The 24,996-nt window shown below is 38.6% G+C and overlaps 1 protein-coding gene across 4 annotated transcripts in view; it reads left to right on the top strand.

Moving 5' to 3' along the window:
* Positions 1-3,127: 3,127 nt before the first annotated feature.
* TAX1BP1 (Tax1 binding protein 1) overlaps positions 3,128-24,996 on the top strand; it is an 88,212-nt gene continuing 66,343 nt past the window's right edge. For all 4 annotated transcript variants that reach the window (XR_016394307.1, XM_030759799.2, XM_022584434.2 and 1 more), the window contains exons 1-3: positions 3,128-3,262; positions 10,845-11,013; positions 19,275-19,377. Coding sequence is in view for 3 of the 4 variants with exons in the window: in XM_030759799.2 (XP_030615659.1) it covers positions 10,852-11,013; positions 19,275-19,377 (265 nt within the window). In the remaining variant the exon portion in view is untranslated. The remainder of the gene's footprint in view (positions 3,263-10,844; positions 11,014-19,274; positions 19,378-24,996) is intronic.

Here is a 24,996-nt window from a genome sequence, read left to right as displayed (position 1 = left end):
CCTAATTGTCCCATTTGTGCCCTTTTAATTATTCTCTCTACATAAGCCCTTTCTATACCTTTTCAGATCCTGTTACTCTTTCAAAGCTTAGAGTCCAGTTTCTTTAGCAAATAATAAGAATAATAATTCTGTATCAATCCTTCTTTCCACTTTACTTCTCAGAGTCCATTTCCTACAAAATCTAACACTTCACTGTCCCATCTTGTAATATCTCAACTAGATTTAAAGCAGCTTTAGGGAAGAAACTGTGGTTTATACTTTGTTTTCCCCAGAGTACCTAGTATAACCCAGAGCACATAGTAAATGACCAAAAAGCACTTATCAAGAAGCAGCATGGCTTGGTGGAAAATGCAGGAACTTTGGGAGTGATAAATTTGAGTTCAAGTCTGGTTTGCCCTTTTTGGGATTATGGGCAAGTTATTTAAATTTTCTGAACCCACATTCCCCTGCAAAACGAGGATAAAACCTTACAGGGTTTTGCTGTGAGGAGTGGAGACAACCTTAAGTATCTACACAGTGACTGGAAAGCACTGTGTACTCCACAGATAGGAATTATTATTGTTTGTTAACAATCCTCTCCCTACATGCCTCCTTTGCCCAGGCTCTTATATCCTGACTTGAAGTCTTCTTCCATGTCTTCATCAAAACCCTACTTAACGGTCTAGGCCTGCCTCCACCAAGAGAAGTGTATTGTTCACACAAGGCTATAATGAGTTCTCCCATCTCTGAATATCTTATTTTATACTTTATTTTATACTATATTTTATACTTTTGTCACCCACATTTTTCACGGATTTATTTATTTTCCTCCCTTTGCTGTCATAAGTTCTTCTAATAGAGGGTGTCTTTTAGATAGTTTCCCAGTCAAAACACAGGTGAGATAGTTTGTGCTAGGTTAGGACAACTGCTTCAAAACTGCTTGAAATTGTGATTGCTCCAGAAATACCACGGGATGCTGAGGGAGTTTCTTTCCAATAGTTCTTTGATCAGGTCTACAATCCCTCATTCACTATTTCGTAATCCAAAAAACTTTGAAAATCAAATGTTTTCTTAACATTTGGTGGCAAAACCTATCCTGACCTGAACTCAGTTGTCAATAAAACTTGACCTGAACCCATGAGGGCAAAGTGGCAAAACCTGATCTGAAAAACCTGCTCTGAGCTGAAGGTTATATGCTCTATTTATCCTACTTAGTGGTGTTATATTCATAATTTGTCCTGAAAAAATATTAACTTGATTATGGAGTGCTGCCCCAGACTTGTGGAATATTATGTAACATAAGTACACTTCTCTAAAATCTGAAAAATTCTGAATTCTGAAATCCTCTCTGGCCCAGATCTTTCATATAAGGAACTGTGGATCCATATCCCTTATACTCCTAGTACACTGTTGTACATATAATAGGCTAATTTAAAAAATTCAATTAAGTACTTAAGGGATATATATTTACCTTGCTGGGAGAAACACCGTCTAAAATTCATGGGATCATTATTAAAGGGATTAAAGCAAGTTAAAGTTCCTGAACTAATACCTTCATGGGGAAAATAAAGTCTAAAAATTCAAGAAATTCCTAAAAATAACAAAGTAAAGTAAAAATACCTGCACAAAAAATATTTTCCAATTATGGCTTTTATTAAGCATACTGTTTCCCTGATTTCACTAACTGAAAATTGGTGGTAATGAGAAATTTATTACATGCAAATTATCATGTGATTAAAAAATACAAAGAGTGACACTTCTGAAAAACTGTGCTTATAAAATTCACTGCTGTGTTTACATTTTTTTAAAAAAATTTTTTAAAAAATTAATTAATTAATTTTTGGCTGCATTGGGTCTTTGTTGCTCACCCAGACCAGGGCTCAAACCCTTAGCTCCTGCATTGGCAAGCAGATTTTTAACCACTGCACTACCAGGGAAGCCCTATATTTACTTTTCCTAAGAGACACAGACTACTACTAGAAGGTTGCTACCAGTAACACGAGTGATTACTGATATTATCACACCATTTTCTTCATCGGTAAAATATGGAGATTGGTACTAAATGATCTGTAAAGAGTCTTCTGAAATCTATGATCAAATATGATATACAGAACAATACCTAGTTCAAAGATTTCAATATATAGGGAACAAATCAGTCAGCAGATATTAAGAACCTATATTATCAAAGGCATTGTAATCTTAAAATATGTGGAAGTAAATTATATTGAAGAGGATTTTGTATGTTCTGAATTTAGAAGATGCTTCAACGTTTAACTTGATCTAATTTATTATCCTTCCTTCATTGGTGATGTTGCAAATTTTATCAGGGCTTTACGGCAACACAGGAACATAGTGAATTAGAACAGAACACACTTGCTTCCGAGGAGTTAGAATTTAAACTGAATGCCTACTCTAGGAGGGTAAGATGTATAAAAAAGTGACTTCAGAAATTATCATTGAACGGAGAATACAGGGCTAAATTCATGCACACAAAATAACATAACAAAAGTAGTTAACAACTCATAGAACGAGGTCAGTGCTGGAGCAAGCGGAAATAGAATCACAGAGCATTAGAACTGAAAATCTCCTAGGAGAAACCGAGGATTTACAGAGAACAAAACCTCGTAGTTAAGTAAGCACCGGACTGGATGAACCAGGACTTGGGAAAGAGCCCAGGAGTGAGCGGTCGCCGCCCCAGCCGCGTGATCCTCCTTTGCTTCTATGGTTCTCTACTTTCCGATCCACAAAATAAATGGATTCTCTTAGATTTTTAAAGATCCAGGCAATGACATGGTACTAATTCATACACCTCAGGGCTACCCTTTCCACTTAACTGGTAAGTTACTTAACTTTCGGCCACAGTAATAATTAAAAAGTCAAAAATGCATTATCCAAACGGACCCTGTTTGGTTGCCACAAGGTCTCTGAGCGAAAACGGCGAAGAGGAAGAAAGAGGAGGAATAGCCGAGCCGAGGGAGAAGGCCGGTTCGGATCTGTTCGGATCCAATCGCAGGGCGTCAGGATCTAGGGTGGTTAAAAGACGGTGCGACCAACTTGGCGTTTCAGCGATTGGCCCAGACCGACGCAGCTCGGCGGCGGCGGCGGCGGCGGCGGAAGGGGCCGGGCCATGGACGGAAGTGACATAACGCCGGCTTTTGGCCTTGTGGGGAGGTGTAGCAGGTCGGTAGAGGGAGACTGTTGGCGGAAGAGGATCGGCGGCTGATGGCGGCTCAGGCTCGGAAGCCTCTCTAACATTCCCCTCTGCTCAGGAGTTCCTCACTCGGTAAGTGCCTTCCTCGGCCCGCCCCAGCGCCTTGCGCGGGGCGGACGCCCTCTGGAGCTATCTGGGGGCTCGTGATACGTCCCTCTGCTCTAGCGTCTAGGGGCCTGGTCGGTCTCGGGAACGGTCTCCGTGGTGACGGTGCTGCCGAATGACGATGCTTTCCTTCCCAACGACAAACCTTTCCTCCCGGACTGCGATTGTGACGGTAGTGTGGGCAACTTCGGTTAGTAGTGGAGTTGGAAAAAGCGACGGGTGGCCGCCCCACACGGCGGGGAGGCCCTGGATAGGCTTTCGTTGTTTGGGGGAGCCGTGTGGGACGTGGGCCCTTTGGCGGGGGGGGGGGCGAGTGACGCGGGGGACCCTCGGAGAAGAAAGTGCCTTGCCCGAGGCTCCACTCTAGGGTGAGTGTTTGGAGGGCAGCGTGTGTGCTGCCGGGGCAGGTAAGCTTGGGAAAACATCTAGGTCGTGTCGGGATGGGACGCTCGGGTTTGCCCGTGCAGAGTGAAGCCCAAGTGTTTTGGTTTGAGTCGCCATGGATTAGGAGGCGGAGACTGACTGCGGGCCGTGGGCGGAGTTAGCGGTTTGGGCTGGCTCTCCGACTTCACCTGGGCTGCAGAATTAGTGAATGCTTTCTTGTCTGTTTATAAATGGCCTTACGCCTAGTGCTCGAAGGGATCTTAAATATTCCGAGGAGAGTCACGTTTGTCTTTGCTTAGGCAATTTTTCTTGATTTCACAACTGTCCCTTCCCAACACCCCCGGAGGTCCGCAGGTTGTGGACAAGTCCCGACAGGCGCTTGTTTCGGGGAATGTTTGTTAAGAGATTAGTGTGCGTGTGTGTGTACTGATAAACATATATTACCTTATTGGTAATAATTTCGTTTGAGAACGCCGTGACATTTGACTTTCTACATATATATATATATTTTTGATTTTGATTTTTTATTAATTTTTTTAAACATCTTTATTGGAGTATAATTGCTTTACAATTGTGTGTTAGTTTCTGCTTCATAACAAAGTGAATCAGTTATATGTCCGCATATCTCTTCCCTCTTGCGTCTCTACATATATTTTTAGGTTTCACAAAGTAGTTATGAATTGCTATTGTGTCAGGGATGGGAAAATAAATCTTGTTTTCGATTCTGCATTCTGCTAATCGTAGAATTTCTACAAGCTGCATGCAACAATTACTAATTATAGTTTTGGAGCTCAATTCCCAAAGTATTTAAAGAGATCATTTGAGTAACATGTTAATCTAAAAAAATGGGCTGATTACCCTCAGAGTGCTATTTGGGTATAGAAAAGGGGCTGAGGCCAGGCCTTTCGTTCTTATCAAGGATAAACTTGATTTCTTGAAGGATTACTTGATTACGTTTTCTAGTCATCACATTGTTAAATTGCACACCCCTGTTTACAATTATGGCTGCAGACATTTGTGTAGACTTAACCAGTAAATATCTTTTCCTTAACAAAAATAACAGGTATTTTGGAATTAAAATTTCAACCGTTTTAATGATGTTAAATATTTATGAAGGATCGTAACTACGCTCCTTTTTTACTGCTTTGGGGGAATTGCCTCACATGTGAAGTTTATTGGATTGCATTCTTTTGGAATTTGTATGTTACTAAGTAAAATTTTCGCTATATCCACTTCTAGCCTTTTAAAGTTTATTTTGCCCCAAATAAACTCTTACAAGAAGGTAAAGATACCCTCCCCTCTAATATAATAAAAAGCCAAGATCATAGCTTTTTAGAAACCAACTTTTAAAACAATCTAAAAATTAAAGTGGTGTGAGTGACACCTGGGCAGAGTGTAGTGGTACTCAGTTGTAAATCATTCTGGAGATTGGGAGGACTGTAAGAGTGCAAATTGACAGATTGGTGGATTTGCTTCTGCCTCCGGGAAAGATTGCTGATAATATTTTTCTGGTCTGTAAACCAGCTGATAGTCTTTGTTTGAGCTGAAGTATAAATAATTGGAAGCTATTAGAATATCAGACGTATTTTTTCCCTTCAGATGTTCAGTTTCCTCCAGGACTGAAGTTCGGAGATTAATTTAAAAGTTCATATAGTTTTAACTGAATATTTTAAAAAACTTTCACTAAGTTTGTCAACCACTATGGGTAATGTGTTTCTATTGCAGAAGGTGATATGTGAGTTTTTATTACTAATTTTTGTCTACTTTGCTTTTACTAACTTTTATTATGGAAATTTTCAAAATACCCAGAAGGAGAACAAACAGTTAAAGGAACCACTATTTTGCTAATCTTGGTTTATTACACTGTCAGCACATTTATTTTTTCCCCTGGAGTTTTTAAAGCAAATCCTGGACAACAGGATATTTCACCTATAATTAGTTTACCGTCCGTCTTTAACTGGTAAGGACTTTAAAAGAAATAAAGTCACCATAATAATATTATCACATAGAACAAAATTACCTTATTTTTTTTTGAATTCTAAGTGTTAGAATTGGCAAATTATATACAATATTTATCTAAATTAGAAACCTTAATTTGATTCTGGACATTTAATGCACAGAAATTATTAATATGGTCAGTTTCCTACTTTATTTGATTAAGGCTTACACATTTTGGGCTAGTTAAATAAAATGTGTATCAGGAGCCACTGGAAAAATACTACCACAAAAGTCAGATCTGGTTTGGGCTTGAAAAAGTTCCAAGAGGAAGAAGTAAAGATAACATTGAAATCCTCACCCTTCACCCCCCAAATTTATTCTAGCTACTTAACTGAGTGACCACTGCATATTAGTTATTTTTTCCTTAGGTATTGATGAATCCTCAAAAATAACAAAATTGGATTGTAGACCAAAGTTTACAGCATAACACATAAAAGGAACTCTAGAGATGTTAGAACTTTGGGGAATAAAGTAGGAAACATGGGAGAGGGCACTGCAAGGCAGCATGTATATGTATTTCAGACTTTGTTTCCCAGCCAAATCTGTCTGGTCCTTTTTTTTTTTTACTGTTCTCATATATTTTTGTTTTTTATTTATTAATATTTTTAATTGATGTAACATTGGTTTATATTATATTAGTTTCATGTATATAACATTGTATTTCTACTTCTGTATACACTATAGCATATTTACCACCAAAACTTTAGTTTCCATCCTCCATCAAAGAGTTGGTACCCTTTACTTATATCCGGGCCCTTCCCTCCCCTGCCCCGCCTCTACTCTTGTTCTTCGTATGTCCAGGTTTGGTTTCGTTCATTTATTTTGTTTTTTTATGTCTGTTTTCTTAATTAGAAAACTTTTACTTATTCTTTGCTTACATCTTAATGTACGCATGTTTCTAGAGGTGTACTTTACTTTAGAGAATGGGAAACAAAATTTGATATGGTAAAACTGGTTCCACTTCCTTTTGTGGTGGGGGCTATATTTCCTCTCTCCAGCTGAGGCAGTTTGTTCTTTACTCAGGATGTTAGTGAAGCTACACTTCCCAAGCATTACCACAAGGTGATGCAGTGACTTTGTGTATTACTTCTCCACTGGGTGGTGTGTGGGTCTGTGTGTGCGCGGGTCTTTGTGTGTGCCTGTGAGCATGTGTGTAGTGTATAAATCTGCCTGTGAATCATCTTGATACATTAGCATTCTCAGTGAATTTCAACATTTTTGTAAGCTTGCCCATCTTTTCACTCTGTTTCCTATCTGTGTGAAGAGTGAAACAGGATCTGTATGGGAATTAGATATTTTACTGTTTAAAATAGGTTGATTCATGTTGTAATTACATTCAGATTACATTTATCCATGTTAACTTTTTTATGACTAGAAGCTGTATTGGAAAATTAATTTAAAAAGTAATGAGAATGGAATGACTTTTGTAAAATATTTCTATAGTTATAGTCGCATTGAAATGTTTAAAAAGGTTGGAGTGTTGGTGAGAGATTAATGAAGGTTATTAATGGGATAATTACAGATTATCATGCTATAAAGATTTGTAAGCATCATGAATATATTTAAAGTCTGATGTTAGGGTTTTATATTAAAAACTTGAATTTTGGGGAGAGGGTTTAAAAATGAAATTTCATGTTAATGTGTTTATTTAAAATAATGAAAAGAATACATTAAATATACTGGTAAAAATTCAGTCAGTTGAGTTAAAAGTTAAGGTCCTCTTAAGTTCTCTTTTCACACATAGCCCTCATGAGTAAAGATTGTATGATGTGTGCTTTTTGAGTCCCTTTTGATGCATTTATAAGCATGTATACACATGTACATATATAAATACATATGTGTATACCTTAATGCTATTTTATACCTTAAAAACTTTTCAGTGAAGTAAAAGTCTAAGGTTGGGTTATCGATTTTTTTTTTTTTTTGCGGTACGCGGGCCTCTCACTGCTGTGGCCCCTCCCGTTGCGGAGCACAGGCTCCGGATGCGCAGGCTCAGCGGCCATGGCTCACGGGCCCAGCCGCTCCGTGGCATGTGGGATCTTCCCAGACCGGGGCACGAACCCGTGTCCCCTGCATCGGCAGGCGGACTCCCAACCACTGCGCCACCAGGGAAGCCCCAGGGTTATCGATTTTTAAACACTGTTGTAATTGAGGTTAAACAAAAGTTTAAACTCCACTACCTTGTTTTATAACAAATAATTACTGCTTTGTTTATTTAGTTTACTTTAGGAAACAAGTTATATGAAAAAAGTTTCATTCTTAAATGGCTTTTAATTAAAAGCATGGGAAATTCATCCTAAGCTAGCCTTATTTTCTCCTTACTGAATACCTATCTCAGAGAAAGTTAAATATTCACTCTCTTCATACAAAAACATTACTGATTCACTTGCCTCAGTTTTGGTAGTTGTATCTGAAAGAGTTTGGTTCATCAGTTAACTATAGTCTCTCTTGGGTATTTTATAACCAATAGTGAACATTTTTTTCAAAACCAGAATCAAGGTTTTGTTTTTTTTTTTTTTAAGGAAGCCACTGACTTGAAAGGAGATTATCATTAGTGACTTCATTAACATCATGACATCCCCTTGAGCCCATATTTGCTCAGACTATTCAAAGAAACAAAGTAGTAGAACTCTTCACTTACTTTAGGCAGTTTCTACCGTTTGTGCTACCTTTTCACTTTCCTGAAGGTTTTGGGTTACCAGCTGGAGAGTATTGACTGTTAAGTCCTTCTGTGAAGTAGGGTCGCTGGTAATAAAGCCTTTTTGTTAGTGCAGAGGTACAGGAGGTTTATTACTGAATGCATTCTCTTTACCTTGGAATCCTGGCAAACCTCAGGTGGGGAGAGGCTGACAGACATCCAGCCTGGAATTCTACCACAGTGGCTTCCAGGTTGATGATTGACTGTCTTTTTATGGGATGTCTAGTATATTGTGTGTCCTCTAAGTACAAAGCAGTATTTTGACCATAACAGAAGCAGAGAACACATAAGAGGAAAAGTAGACATTTTTTAAAGTGTTCATTTCAGAACTTTAAAAATTTGCCTTAGTATTTCAAACAGATCAGCAAAAGAAACATTTGTAAAAGCATATTGTCTTAGATTTTCCTAGCAATAAAGACTTCTTAGTAATTGTTAAAATGTGAGTAGTTTTGGGAATTCCTTGGTGGTCCAGTGGTTAGGACTCGGTGCTTTCAGTGCTGTGGCCCAGGTTCAGTCCCTGGTCAGGGAACTCAGATCCCATAAGCCATGCAGCATGGCAAAAAAAAAAAAAAAATGAGTAGTGTTACTTCTGTGCTTGTCCAGTAGAAAATTCATAGATTTGTGAAGTAAGTTAGAATAATTTGGTCAGCAAATTCTTGTCCCAGTTTTTCTCATTGTTTACAGAGATTCCTGTTTTGATGACTCAGAAGTTAAGTGCCATACTGTCAGTGTCATTGTTTCTGATGTGGTACTGTAGGATCAATGACTGTACTGAGTCTGTGACACACTGTACAGAGATAGATTTTTTGAGTAAATCCTCAGTTGTATCCTTTTTCTCAAAAGTAGAACACAAGATATGGAAAACATTTGGGTCTTGCAGATTTTTATAGGTGACTCTCACCATTCATCTGCTAGCTGGTGCTTGGTGTTCACTAAACCAGTGAGCATTCACTGAATCTATAATAGATTCTCAACAGTATGTGTTTCATTTACACTATACATTTAAAAATACATTGATTTTTAATCAGTGAATGTATGGAAACTGTACAATAATACTGGAAGTCAAGGTAGGATGAAAGGGTAGAATTGGTATAGGTAGAGAGGAACAAATAGGCTCTGAACTATTTCAAGTAGACCAACTGAGATTTTACATCATTTGAGAGATTTGAACAAGTGTGAACCAGAAGCCCAAGAAGACAGCCTAGGTCTGGGAATCTGTGAGAGTTGCTAATGGAGACTTAAATTGTTGGGTTGGGTCAGAGTCTAAGTAGTGGTTCTCTATCCTGGCTGTATACAGGATTGAGATTACTTGGGGAGGCTTAAAAAAAAATGCTTGGATATACACACACATGCATGTGTGCGCCCAGGTCCCATTTCCGGAAATTCATTGTCTTTTCTTTTTCTTTTTTAAGACCCCTAATTATTCTGATATCTAGCCAGGGTTGAGAAAAAGCTGGTTCAGGCGATCATGAGTGTGGGTCAGGAATGCAGGCACAGAGAGGTTAGCATCAGTTACAGGAGCCTAGGGGAGGGACGGGATGGATCAGATTAGGGAGGAAAATGATGAAGTTCAAGAGTTCAACATAGAAACACTGCTGGCTCTTTTGGTTTCGGTTGCAAAAGAAGCAGAGGGCTAGGCTTTGCAGGAGAGTTGAGAGTTTGTTTTTGATTTGGGTTTTTAAAATTTTTTAACTCGGGACTTCCCTGGTTGCGCAGTGGTTAAGAATTTGCCTGCCAACGCATGGGACACGGGTTCGAGCCCTGGTCCAGGAATATCTCACATGCCACGGAGCAACTAAGCCCGTGCACCACAACTACTGAGCCTGTGCTCTGGAGCCTGTGAGCCACAACTACTGAGCCCACATGCCACAACTACTGAAACCTGCACGCCTAGAGCCCATGCTCTGCAACAAGAGAAGCCACCGCAATAAGAAGCCCATGCGCCGCAGCGAAGAGTAGCCCCCACTCAACGCAATTAGAGAAAGCCCGTGCACAGCAACAGACCCAACGCAGCCATAAATAAATAATTTTTTTTAACTCATGTAACTTTCTGAGCCATATTGTAAGTTAGTTACTTCTCAGTTTGTGTTTTTATATTTAATCACATTTTAAAAATTTATTTATTTATTTGGCTGTGCCAGGTCTTAGTTGCGGCATGTGAACTCTTAGTTGTGGCATGTGGCATCTAGTTCCCTGACCAGGGATCAAACCCAGGCCCCCTGCATTGGGAGCATGGAGTCTTAGCCACAGGACCACCAGAATTCCCTTTAATCACATTTTTAAGAAGGAGTTCCAATATTAAATATATTATATTTACAATATAATATAAATATAATATAAAAGTATGTCTTTTCAATAATTATGGTATGAAAATATCCATGTAATTTGCATTAAATGTTATGTATTTTCTGAAGGTATGAGTTTTTTCTTAGTTGGTATCATTAAATTTGTATGATTTACTTGTTTCAGATTCGCAATGACATCCTTTCAAGAAGTTCCACTGCAGACTTCCAACTTTGCCCATGTCATCTTTCAAAATGTGGCCAAGAGCTATCTTCCTAATGCACACCTAGAATGTCATTATACCTTAACTCCATATATCCATCCCCATCCAAAAGATTGGGTTGGTATATTCAAGGTAAGAGGACTTTCTCCATATTTCTTCCATGTAGGTACTCTTTATTTTCTTCTTAAGATGTTGACAAGTAGTTTATACTAGTCTTGTCTTAACTCTACTTTAAGGGTCATTTTTGTAAACATCAAATGTAAAACATTGTGTAAACATGAAATATTTAATAGTGCAGGGTAGTGTACAACAAATGTTATGACTTTCAGTTCACCACACTTTCCTCTCTATGATTAAAAGGTTCAACTTAAGTTCTTACAGAAATTTTTTCAAATCTTTTTTTTCTTCTTCTGTTTTCTCCATTCCTTACCTAAAAAAAAAGATCTTTTCCTTTGGGTTACTATATCATTTACTATCTTGTCATTTGTAATTAATTTTGTATAGCTCTACAACTATGTTATTATCTCTTCTATTGTCCTGCATTGTTTAAATATTCCTTATATTGTCTTATGCTTTTATAAGAGTATTCTGTTTTACATGACTAAATAGTAAATTCTTTGATAGCAAGAGTCCCAATTCTAATATTTTGCCAATCGTTTTGTGTAATATATGCTTGAAAATTACATTGAAATGATCATTAAAGTGGTGGAAGTTTTTTGGCAATTTCAGTTCCTGAGGATGTAATGGAGAACCAAAACATACGAAGGTTCTTTGAACAGTCAAAATAGTCATAAATGTCTAAACAGTAAAACTTACTTTTCTCCTTGGTTACTTTAGATTCTCCCTAAGAATCAATTTATTTTATTTTAGATGTGATTTATTAAAATCAAGACCATTAGGTCTTGAAATTTTGATTGTGTGGTTTGTATAAGTTAAATAGCAAAGTAGAAAGAAATAAGAGTAGCTGCTAGAATTAGGCACATTTAAAGTACTTAGAAGTGAAAGTCTGGCCTAATAGAGTGAGGAGGGCAGAAAAACTATATTGGACAAAACAGAGTTTTGGCATTTAATGACACTTCAGTTCCTTTTTTTTTTTTTTTTTTTTGCGGTACACGGGCCTCTCACTGTTGTGGCCTCTCCCGTTGCGGAGCACAGGCTCTGGACGTGCAGGCTCAGCGGCCGTGGCTCACGGGCCCAGCCGCTCCGCGGCATGTGGGATCTTCCCGGACCGGGGCGCGAACCCGTGTCCCCTGCATCGGCAGGTGGACTCTCACCCACTGCGCCATGAGGGAAGCCCTCAGTTCCTTTTTGAATTGAATCCCTTATCCCTTGGTGTTGCTGGATAGATGAGTCATTTACTCTTTATTTATTTAATTTTTTTTTTTAAGGCTTGTTAGATTCCAATATGGATTCCAGTATGGATTCCAAAAGCATCATTGTAAGCTTTTTATGCAATCAGTATCAGTTTAAATTTTATGTAAGAGATGAATAACAAGTTAAAGATACTAAGAATTGGCATTTTCTGCAAGAATGAGTCAGAGAGGAAGAACAGAGCAGGGTAATGAGATTGAGGGAAGGGAAGGGCATTCCTGGCAGGAAAATGGCTTAAGCAGAGGCACCGTGGTAAGAATGTTCATGAGAATGAATTAGTTTAACTAGAACATAAACGTAATTTAGGGAAGTGGAGGGAGATGAAGTTAAGCATCAGTCTTGCCATGGAGGATCTTCAGTGTTAGGCTAAACAATTTGCAGACTTTTCCATATGGGCAGTGGGTAGTCTGCATATGTAGGTGTGGAGGCCGATGTGTGATAAATTGTATTTCAAGAAGATGAATCTTCACGGTTTTCTTTCAGACTAATTTATGTCTTCTGGTTTTTTTCTTCCCATTTTTAGTTAATGGCCTATTGTTTAAGCCAAAAGCTTATGAATTTCTCTTCAAATCCAGCCAAACACCAATTCTGTCTATTTTCCTGCCTACCTATTAATGCATTTTTAATATCACAGCCCTGGTTCATGCCCTCCTTATTGATTTCTAAGATGATTGCAATAGGTCACCTGTTTTCCCTGCTTTCTTTCATTCTTCTATTTGTTCTTCAAACTGCTCTATATAAACTATAATAGAAAATGAAAATCTGAACATATCTTCCTCTTGTTTAAGTGGTTCTTCATCCTCTATGGGATAATGGCAAGACCAAATAACTTAGTGTGCCAAATAGGGCTCCTTTATACGACTTGATTTATAGCTTCCTTTTTTGTCATTGCCTGCTATTTTTTGCCTTTGATAACGTTAAACTATTACCTCTTAACTTGTGTACTCCAAGGACCGTAACTTTTCTCTAAGCAGTAATACTTACATAAATACATACATGATAAATAAGTTTGTATAGAATACCCTTTCCATCTTTTTTGCCTGGATAATACTTAAAACTTAGTGGGAAGTTTAAGCATGTACTAAAAATTTTGAAATATACAGGAAGACTCAAGGAAGAAAATAGATCATGTTTTAATACTATTTTAATGCTTACCTAGAATAAGCATTGTTAACATATTGGCATATATCTATAATTAATAATTATACACGTACTTTGTGTGTAATAAAGTATACACACATGCTGTTGATGCGTTGTGGAATTCATGGAAATGTTTACCATTAAACAATGCTTAATATAGATCTCTGTATCTGTTTTTATTTTGTTTGTCATTGTATTTCATAGGATAAGTTCTTGGAAGTGGAATTGCCATGTTTATAGCATTGAATTTTTTTTATTTTTATTTTTTATTTTTTTTGCGGTATGCGGGCCTCTCACTGTTGCGGCCTCTCCCGTTGTGGAGCACAGGTTCCAGATGCACAGGCTCAGCGGCCATGGCTCACGGGCCCAGCCGCTCTGTGGCCTGTGGGATCTTCCCAGACTGGGGCATGAACCCGTGTCCCCTGCATCGCCAGGCAGACTCTCAACCACTGCGCCACCAGGGAAGCCCGGCACTGAATGTTTTTTTTTTTTTTTTTTGTGTGTGTGTGTGTGTGTGGTATGCGGGCCTCTCACTGTTGTGGCCTCTCCCGTTGTGGAGCACAGGCTCCGGACGCGCAGGCTCAGCGGCCATGGCTCACGGGCCTAGCCGCTCCATGGCATGTGGGGTCTTCCCGAACCGGGGCACGAACCCGTGTCCCCTGCATCGGCAGGCGGACTCTCAACCACTGCACCACCAGGGAAGCCCTTGAATGTTTTTAAACACTTGACATGTACTGCAAATTGATTGCTCTCCAGAATGATTTTGATAGATATGATATTGACAAGGTAGGCAGGGAGAAAGTGCCCAGGTAGTAATTTTAAGGGGAAGGAATGAAGGGAAAGTGTGTTGTGTGCTTGAGAGAGTGTTAAGGAGTTTAATTTTCCTGGGACAGGTACCAGGTTTAGAAAATGAATGGGAAAAGTTAGTTTGGATCATGTAGATTGCTTTAATATTTAGCTGTGGAATAGTTTTTAAGCAGAGAGTAATAGAGTTTAAGAGGTGAACTTTAATCTCCTAGTGCTGAATAAGATAAATTGGAATTAGAAAAGAATGGAGGCAGAGAGAATTTTTTTTTTTTTTTTATAAATTTATGATTTATTTTTGGCTGCATTGGGTCTTCGTTGCTGCGCGCAGGCTTTCTCTAGTTTCGACGATCGGGGGCTACTCTTCATTGCGGTACGTGGGCTTCTCATTGTGGTGGCTTCTCTTGTTGTGGAGCACGGGCTCTAGGTGCACGGACTTCAGTAGTTGTGGCACTTGGTCTCAGTAGTTGTGGTTCGTAGGCTCTAGAGCACAGGCTCAGTAGTTGTGGCACACGGGCTTAGTTCTGTGGCATATGGGATCTTCCCAGACCAGGGCTCAAACCTGTGTCCCCTGCATTGGCAAGCGGATTCTTAACCACTGCGCCACCAGGGAAGTCCCAGAGAGAATGTTTAGACCATCTTCATTTTCTAAGTGAGATCAAGCCTTAGAGAAGGGAATCAGTTGTGGGTAATAATCTGTAAGAGGCATCTATAGGGTTTGTCAGCTATTAATTGAATGAATTGGGACTGGAACTCATTTATTGAGTACACTCAGTAATGAGGAGCAAGGTCATGTGCTGAGTTGGGGAGGGCTTGAGTATGGAGAAGATATGGTCTTGCTACTGTGGAAGAATGTCATAGGGAATTGGAGTAGGTTAACCAGGAGATTTCTGAGCAGCCATTTTGTGAGTTTGTCTAGAGAGATTGCGCACCTAGAATTGAGTGAAGAATTCCAAAAGTGGGTATCATTCAGACTGGGAATTTGGGAAGGGAGGTCAAGAGGGCAAAGGATACTAAGGTGGTTTTGGGGGCATTACTATTGAAATGAGTAATTGACCATGACGTCCAAGTTGGGTAGGGGAATGAGTGAAGCCAGGCAAGGGATGTAGACTGTGTTGGAGATTTTCTCTTTTTTTTTTTTTTTTAACATCTTTATTGGAGTACAATTGCTTTACAATGTTGTGTTAATTTCTGCTGTATAACAAAGTAAATCAGCTATATGTATACATATATCCCCATATCCCCTCCCACTTACCCTCCCTATCCCACCCCTCTAGGTGGTCACAAAGCATCGAGTTGATCTCCCCATGCGATGCAGCTGCTTCCCACTAGCTGTCTGTTTTACCTTTGGTAGTGTATATATGTCAGTGCTACTCTCTCACTTCGTCCCAGCTTACCCTTCCCCCTCCCCGTGTCCTCAAGTCCATTCTCTATGTCTGCATCTTTATTTCTGTCCTGCCCCTAGGTTCATCAGAACCACTTTTTTTTTAGATTCCGTATGTATGTGTTAGCATACAGTATTTGTTTTTCTCTTTCTGACTTACTTCACTCTGTATGACAGACTTTAGGTCCTTCCACCTCACTACAAATAACTCAATTTCCTTTCTTTTTATGGCTGAGTAATATTCCATTGTATATATGTGCCACATCATCTTTATCCATTCATCTGTTGATGGACACTTAGGTTGCTTCCATGTCCTGGCTCTTGCAAATAGAGCTGCAATGAACATATTGGTACATGACTCTTTTTGAATTATGGTTCGCTCAGGGTATATGCCCAGTAGTGGGATTGTTGGGTAGTATGGTAGTTCTATTTGTAGTTTTTTAAGGAACCTCCATACTGTTCTCCGTAGCGGCTGTATCAATTTACATTCCCACCAACAGTGCAAGAGTGTTCCCTTTTCTCCACACCCTCTCCAGCATTTATTGTTTCTAGATTTTTTGATGAGGGCTATTCTGACTGGTGTGAGATGATATCTCATTGTAGTTTTTTTTTAAAATAAATTTATTTATTTTTGGCTGCGTTGGGTCTTTGTTGCTCTGCGCAGGCTTTCTCTAGTTGTAGTGAGCGGGGGCTACTCTTCGTTGAGGTGCACAGGCTTCTCATTGCAGTGGCTTCTCTTGTTGCGGAGCACACGCTCTAGGCACAAGGGCTTCAGTAGTTGTGACACGTGTGCTCAGTAGTTGTGGCTCGGGGGCTCTAGAGTGCAGGCTCAGTAGTTGTGGCGCACAGGCTTAGTTGCTCCGCGGCATGTGGGATCTTCCCAGACCAGGGCTCGAACCCATGTCCCCTGTTTTGGCAGGCGGATTCTTAACCACTGTGCTACCAGGGAAGCCCTCCTTGTAGTTTTGATTTGCATTTCTCTAATGATTAATGATGTTGAGCATTCTTTCATGTGTTTGTTGGCAATCTGTATATCTTCTTTGGAGAAGTGTCTATTGACTTCAGACCATACTACAGACCATACTACAGTAATCAAGACAGTATGGTACTGGCACAAAAACAGAAATATAGATCAATGGAACAGGATAGAAAGCCCAGAGGTAAACCCACGCACATATGGTCACTTTATCTTTGATAAAGGAAGCAAGAATATACAGTGGAGAAAAGACAGCCCCTTCAATAAGTGGTGCTGGGAAAGCTGGACAGGTACATATAAAAGTATGAGATTAGAACACTCCCTAACACCATACACAAAAATAAGCTCAAAATGGATTAAAGACCTAAATGTAAGGCCAGAAACTATCAAACTCTTAGAGGAAAACATAGGCAGAACACTCTATGACATAAATCACAGCAAGATCCTTTCTGACCCACCTCCTAGAGAAATGGAAATAAAAACAAAAATAAACAAATGGAACCTAATGAAACTTCAAAGCTTTTGCACAGCAAAGGAAACCATAAACAAGACCAAAAGACAACCCTCAGAATGGGAGAAAATATTCGCAAATGAAGCAACTGACAAAGGATTAATCTCCAAAATATACAAGCAGCTCATGCAGCTCAATAACAAAAAAACAAACAACCCAATCCAAAAACGTGCAGTTCTTTTAAGAATTGTATAGTCATTGACTCAGTGTTGGAAGGAAGGAAGTGGAATTTCAGAAAGTATGAGAGTATTTTATATCCTGCTAGGAGGAGAGTGAGTAGTGTCCTGGTGGTTAAGAGCTTGAACTTCAGGTTCAGATTCTGACTCTGCCATTTACTAGTTTCTTAATTTGTAAGATGAGGGTAATATTTATTCCAAAACGAACAGTGAACTGTATCTGTTACTCCTGTTCTCAGTGCCACTTGAATCAGGTATCTATAATTCTGACATTAGCAGTTTTGCATGTCAGCCATCACAAATAAATGGTACACTTAGCATGTCTTTTGACCACCTGGTCCAGGTAGAGCCTGTTAACTTAGGGAGATTTTTTTCAAGAAAGATGTAGCTCTGGGTAGTATTGATATTTCTTTCAAGACCACCATATGGACAGGGACAAAGAATGCAAGGTATGACTTGTACCAGGTGAATCTTTTGGGAAAAACTTCAAATAGGCTCTTTTTCAGGAGATGATAGAAGCACTGGGGGATATGGAATGAGAGACAGAACATTTTAGAGTCAAGATCACTGTCCCTAATACATTGTGTCCCCTTGGGTATTAATGAATGGTAACGTTTAATGAACACTAATATGCTAGGCACTGTGCCAGGTGCCACTACGGTGCCGTATCTCATTTAATACACATATAAGCCTTTATCTCCATTTTAAAGAGGAGGGAACAGAAATAACTTGTCTGAAGTCATTTAGCCAGTAAGTGATCTTTTTTGGCAGTCTGACCTTACTTCCTATGCTCTTAATCACTGCAGTATACTGTGCTTGCAAAAACTACCATTTATGGAGTGCCCATCATGGGTCAGGCCCTCAGCCAAGTGCTGCTTTTATGTTCATCATCTAATGTAATCCTTCTAACAATCCTGAGAGAAAAAAACTGAGCCTTAGGTCAGGAAAATCACTTACATCATGGTTTCCTCAAGCTTCTCATCTGTAAAGAGACGAATAGTCTTTCAGATGTTTTTGGCCATGACACACAGAAAGAAATAAAAATAATACGATTCTGTGATTTGACCTAGCAAAGTTGCATGCAGATACACCTGAAACAAATTTTCATGAAGCAGTACTTAGCCTTCATGCCCTCTGATGCTTTCTAATTAAAAAATAAATGTGACTATGAACCACTAAATTGATATAATGTTACCACTTACTACTGGGTTGTGACTGACAGTTTGAAAACTCTCCTTTAGAGACTAAAGATTACTAAGATTCTTCCAGTTTCAATATTCTGGACCCTCTAATCCTAAATCGATCAGAATTATAGAATATATGTATAATCAAACCTCGTGGATAATGCATAATTTCTTGTAATATACTGGCAAATGGATATCTAGTACCTGTTTTAAACATATCTAATATTCAGTATTTACCACAGTACAGTTCATCTGGAAAATAAAGACTGAGATATGTAATGTATATATTCATGTTGTGAGGTGGAAATGTTTTAGAGATTGGTGGGACATAGGTGGTCTTTTTGTATATATAAACACCTTAGGAATAAAGGTAAAAATAAATTTTTACAAAATTTACCATTGCCTGTAGGCAAGACTTAACTAAAGATGACAGACTAGTGAAGTTTAATTAGTGGATTTAAGGAGGAGGGGGAAATCTAACTAAAAAAAACACAGTTAAATTCAAGGCATAAAATAAATTTTAAAAACATGTTTAGTGAAATCAAATTTTAAGTGCAACATGTTTTTATATTTGATCATATGTGTACTAAGGTTTTCCTTGAGAAATTGGATATCAAATTGCATTTTAATACATCGTAGAAACTTTGCTGTTATAGATTTTTATAGCATTAGGTTATAGCTTAATAAAAAATTATAAAAATTTGACGTGATTGTTAAAATGCTCAGGATTTGTAAACATTAATGCACGCTTTAACTTTAGGATGCAGTGAAAAACAATATGCTATAAGATATCACTCATATTAAACCACTTACTTATAATATCCATGTTTTTGTTGTTTTCCTTTAGGTTGGATGGAGTACTGCTCGTGATTATTACACGTTTTTATGGTCTCCTGTGCCTGAACATTATGTAGAAGGATCAACAGTCAATTGTGTGTTAGCATTTCAAGGTGAGAACTGAAAAGCAGAACTAGATGAAATTAGATGTTTTATTGCCATTAAAAATGATGTACCCCATTGTAATGATCTACTTAAGCATGTCTAGTGACTAAAGTTGAATGAATTAGTATTTTTCTTTATCAGAAGTCATAAGAATGTAAATATCTAGTGTAGGTCACATGATATTTTATGTAGAGAAAGGTTTTTTCCTTATTGTCTTTCATTGAAGAGCAGTCTTTTGATGATCTTTTTTTTCAAATGAGAAAATAATACTGTTACTGATATTAGATAATATAACAAATTAGAGGTGAGAAAAATATTCCGTATGAAAATCACAAAGATGATTAACAGGATTTATAGAGTAGAAATTCTATAGGAAAAGTTGCCTATAAAATGGATGTGAGTAATATAAAATTCATTTTTGTCTTAGCATTATATACAGATTTTAAAAAATTCTCATATTTAAAGGAGGAGATATACCTGGTATTGCCCCTCCCCCCACATTCTGCCTTCACAAAGGTGATGGCTAGAGCTTCAGCATCCCTCCTGTGGCCATGAGGGGAAGGCATAGACAAGAACATATATGTCTGTCCTGACATGTCTGAGCCACTGAATCAAGGCCAGCAGGCAACTGCCTCCAGATTGCTTGTTATATGAAAAAAATACACCCTGTTGCTTTAAAACAAAACACAAAAATTTTATTTAGAAATCTATAACAGCATTTGCTGTAGAGTGATTTTTGTAGTAAAATTATACTGACTTTGGATTGTATTAAAGCAAATTCTTAGTCTTGTTTATACCATGGACTGTTTTTGGTCTGGGGAAGCTAATGGACTCTGTCTCAGTATAATATTTTAATATACATGAAATGCCCAGAATTGCAAAGGAAACCAATTATACTCCATTGTATGGATGTAACACAACTTATTCATCCATTTGTCTGTTAAAGAATATTTTGGGGCTTCCCTGGGGGCGCAGTGGTTGGGAGTCCACCTGCTGATGCAGGTGACACGGGTTTGTGCCCCGGTCTGGGAGGATCCCGCATGCCGCGGGGCGGCTGGGCCCGTGAGCCATGGCCGCTGGGCCTGCGCATTCGGAGCCTGTGCTCCACGGCAGGAGAGGCCACAGCAGTGAGAGGCCCCCGTACCGCAAAAAACAAAAACAAAAAGAATATTTTGGTTGCTTCCAAGTTTTGGCAGTTGTGAATAAAGCTGTAAAGGTGGTATAAACATTCATGCACAGGTTTTTGTGTGGATATAAGTTTTCAACTCATTTGGATAAATATCAAGGAGTATGATTGCTGTATTATATGGTAGGAATACGTTTAGTTTCATAAGAAACCACCAAACTCTTTTTTACAAAGTGGCAAAAACATTTTGCATTCCTACCAGCAGTGAATGAGAGTGCTTGTTGGACTGCATCTTTACCAGCATTCGGTGGTGTTAGTGTTTTGGATTTTGGTGGTTTACTTCTTTAAAAAAACTTTATTGCGAGGTTTGTATATGTTTGGTGTGAACATCAGTTGGGAATGTGATCACATGGAGCTTGCATATACAAAAAAGTTTCCTTATGTACTGTGACAAGAAACACATATTCAGAGAATAAAATTTGTACTGTAATATAGACAGAGATTTAAGTCCTCATAGATGTTTTATAGATTAAGAAAGTTATAAATTATATATGTAGTTTATCTTTTTTTTTTTTTTTTTTTTTTTTTTTGCGGTACACGGGCCTCTCACTGTTGTGGCCTCTCCCGTTGCGGAGCACAGGCTCCGGACGCACAGGCTCAGCGGCCATGGCTCAGGGGCCCAGCCGCTCTGCGGCATGTGGGATCTTCCCGGAACGGGGCACGAACCTGTATCCCCTGCATCGTCAGGCGGACTCTCAACCACTGCACCACCAGGGAAGCCCTGTAGTTTATCTTTTAATTCATAGCCTTTTTTTAGATAATCAAATTCAAGTGTGTATATTGGAACTGATTTTGTTATTAAGATATTTGTTCTTAAAAGTTGTGGCTTTATTTCCAGTCATTCTTTTTTTTAATCTACTTTTAAAAATTCATTCATTCATTCATTTATTTATGGCTGCATTGGGTCTTCGTTGCTCCGCGCGGGCTTTCTCTAGTTGCGGGGAGCAGGGGCTATTCTTCGTTGCGGTGCACGGGCTTCTCATTGCAGTGGCTTCTCTTGTTGCGGAGCACGGGCTCTAGGTGTGCAGGCTTCAGTAGTTGCAGCATGCAGGCTCAGTAGTTGTGGCTCGCAGGCTCTAGAGCTCAGGCTCAGTAGTTGTGGCACACGGGCTTAGTTGCTCTGCGGCATGTGGCTTCTTCCTGGACCAGGGATCGAACCCATGTCCCCTGCATTGGCAGGTGGATTCTTAACCGCTGCGCCACCAGGGAAGCCCTCCAGTCATTTTTAATGTGATTAGTTTTCTTATAATAAATAAGAAACATACAGAATTTGTTATAGTGACTAATGAATTTGCTTATTTATGACAGCAGAAAGTTTCAAAGCAGTTAGAAAAAAAGGAGAAAAGCATCCAGTTTATTTCTGTTCATATTGTAAAAGCATTTTCATGGGAGCTAAGTTTTACATGTTTTTGAAAAGTCATCATAATTTTTACTTTGAAATTCAGAGATAAAATCTTCTGCCTGCCTAGAACTTGTTTGTTATATAAGGAGCTCAGGATAGAGTCATGAAAAATTTAGTCATAGAGAATTAGAGCCAGAAGGAATCTTAAGCATGATCCAAACAATTTTGCTCATTTTGTGGAGTAGTCATGAGAATCCTGAAATGCAAAACTCAGAACAACTAATACAGTGTACATAAATGTAACTGTTTTCCTAAATGGACCCTTATTTGTTTACTATAATTTGATTGCTAATGTTACAGGCTATAAAATTTGACTTGGAGTTTGGTTTTTACATTTTCCTATTTTATTTTCAGTTTTACTGATCTGAGGTGAGCTATTTCTAGGTAGCTTTAAATTTCAGTTCTGAATAACTATATCTTGTATCTCAAATGGTATTTGAACCATAATTTTTAGTGAATTATTTTTGTGAGATTTAAAAAAAATCAGACCTCGAATATCTAGTTTGTAGAATTTCTAATGCCATGATACCAGAGCTGATTAGTCAAACTATATTTTTCTTTTCTATTTAAACTTTAAAAGTAAATGTAGTGGCCTTTGCAAAGTTACTCAGCTGCGGATTTAGTAGTAGATAGTAGGAGGATGGGGTTTTTAAAAACTTTATTGCTAGATGTACCTTTAATTACTTTTTTTTGGCTGTGCCTCTAGGCTTGCAGGATCTTAGTTCCCCAACCAGGGATCGAACCTGTGCCCCCCTGCAGTGGAAGCACAGAGTCCTAACCACTGGAAAGGACCGACAGGGAATTCCCTGTATTACTTTGTTTTAAAACTTTGTATTTTGAAATAATTTTAGATGTAAAGTTGCAAAAATAGTATACAGAATTTTCATCTACCCTTCACCCAGCTTCCCATAATGTTAACATGTGGCATAACCACAGTACATTTATTTTAAAAAAACAGGAATTCAACATTGGTACAACACTGTTGACTAAAGTACAAACTTTATTCAGATTTCACTAGTGTTTCCTGTAGTGTTCTTTTCTCTGTTCCTGGATCCAGTCCATAATCCCACATTGCATTTAGTTGTCGTATCATCATAGTCTTCTCCAGTCTGTGATAGCTCCTCATTCTGTCCTTGTCTTTCATAACCTTTACATTTATGAAGAGTACTGTTCAGTTTTGTTTTGTTCTGGTAGCATGTTCCTCATTTTGAGTTTTTCAGACAGCTTCTCATGATTAGATTGAGGCTATACATTTTCAGGAAGAATATCATAGAAGTGATGATGTATTCTTTTCAGTGCATTGTATCAGAGAGTACTTGATGTCTGATTGTCTTCTTAGTAGTAATATTAGTCTTTTTAAAAAAAACTTATTATTTATTTATTTTTGGCTGTGTTGGGTCTTTGTTGCTGCGCGTGGGCTTGCTCTTCGTTGCGGTGCTCGGGATTCTCATTGCTGTGGCTCCTCTTGTTGCGGAGCACGGGCTCTAGGCACGCAGGCTTCAGTGGTTGTGGCACGTGGGCTCAGTAGTTGTGTCTTGCGGGCTCTAGAGCTCAGGCTCAGTAGTTGTGGTGCACGGGCTTAGTTGCTCCGTGGCATGTGGGATTTTCCCGGGCCAGGGCTCAAACCCGTGTCCCCTGCATTGGCAGGTGGATTCTTAACCACCGTGCCACCAGGGAAGCCCGTAATATTAGTCTTGATCACTTGGTTAAGGTGGTGTCTGCTGGGTTTCTCCACTGTAAAGTTAGTATTTTTCCCTTTGTGATTTAACAGTATTATGGGGAGCAATTTTGAGATACCTTGTTTCTCCTCAAACTTTCACCCACTAATTTTAGTATCCATCAGTGGATCTTGCCTGCAATAATTATTGTTGTTTTTGCCTGATGATGCTTTTCTATTCTCATTTCTTGGACATTATTAATTGCAATTATTATGTTAGGAAGAGTCATCCTTTTCTCATTCATGCATATATATTTCCTTCTGTGGAATAAAGTTTAATGCTATAATTTTTTTGTTGCTCAAATTAGCTTTCTCTGGCTATTGGGAGGTCTGTCAAGGGGGCTTCTGTGTTTTTTGACTCCCCCACCCCCTTCTTTTTTGACAGCTTCTTTCTTATTTTTAAGCACCACAGGATGTTTCAGGCTTATATTTTCTCTACCCCCTCCCCTCTGTGGACAAAGTTCAGCTATTTTTTAAAGAATGAAGTCAAGTGAAGTCAATATCATAATAGGCTAAAAATTTCAAGATATGAAGGAATAATAGGCATAGTGAATGCACATTTCTGGGTAGATATTAATATCCAAGATAAGGGGAATATATTCACCTTTGTATGTTTGTTTCACAGTCATTGAATGCTTCCTTGTTTCAGGTCATTCTGGGGGAATTCCAGAATTTTTATATTTATTAATAATCTGCCCTCAGTATTTCTGAGTTCTGGATGTAGGCTATAAAGCATGTGTATAATGGTAATGCAAAGTACATGGTGGAGGATTTTTTTTTTTTAATGTAAAAAATACCATGGGAGCTTTGGAGAGGATTAATTTTGAGCTAGGATTTGGAGAGGATTAAGTTTGAGCTAGGATAATACAGCAAAATTTAAAAGAGGGTAACAGTTGAGCTGAAGAGAGAAGGAACAAATATTGAACACATATAATTTGTCAGATAGTGGGCTAGATGATAGAACTACATAATCCATGGTACTTTGGAACTTTTAGATAGATGGCTTCAAATTTCTTCTATAGATAAGAAATTTGGGCTCGGGGAGGTTAAGTAAATAATAATTAGTGGTAGAGCTGGAATTCCAGAATAAATCTGTGTGGTTCCAAAGCTTATTTTTGTTCTGCATCAGTAGACCTCATCCTCTTTCTGCCCTTACACAGTGCACATGTGCAGTGTATTCCGTTTGTTAATATCTCTCTTATGCATTTAGTTAATGTCATATTTGAGGGAACATTTCTTTAAATGATGTATTCCAACCCCTGGTCCTCCTAGGCTTTTATGCTGGTTCTTCCATTGCTCCGCCTTCAGCCTCTTTCTCATTG

Source organism: Delphinapterus leucas, chromosome 9 (assembly GCF_059928025.1).
Source record: "Delphinapterus leucas isolate spDelLeu-1000000601 "Yukka" chromosome 9, BTC_Dleu_Yukka2, whole genome shotgun sequence".
Lineage (NCBI taxonomy): Eukaryota > Metazoa > Chordata > Mammalia > Artiodactyla > Monodontidae > Delphinapterus > Delphinapterus leucas.
This window is presented reverse-complemented; position numbering and strand designations above follow the sequence as displayed.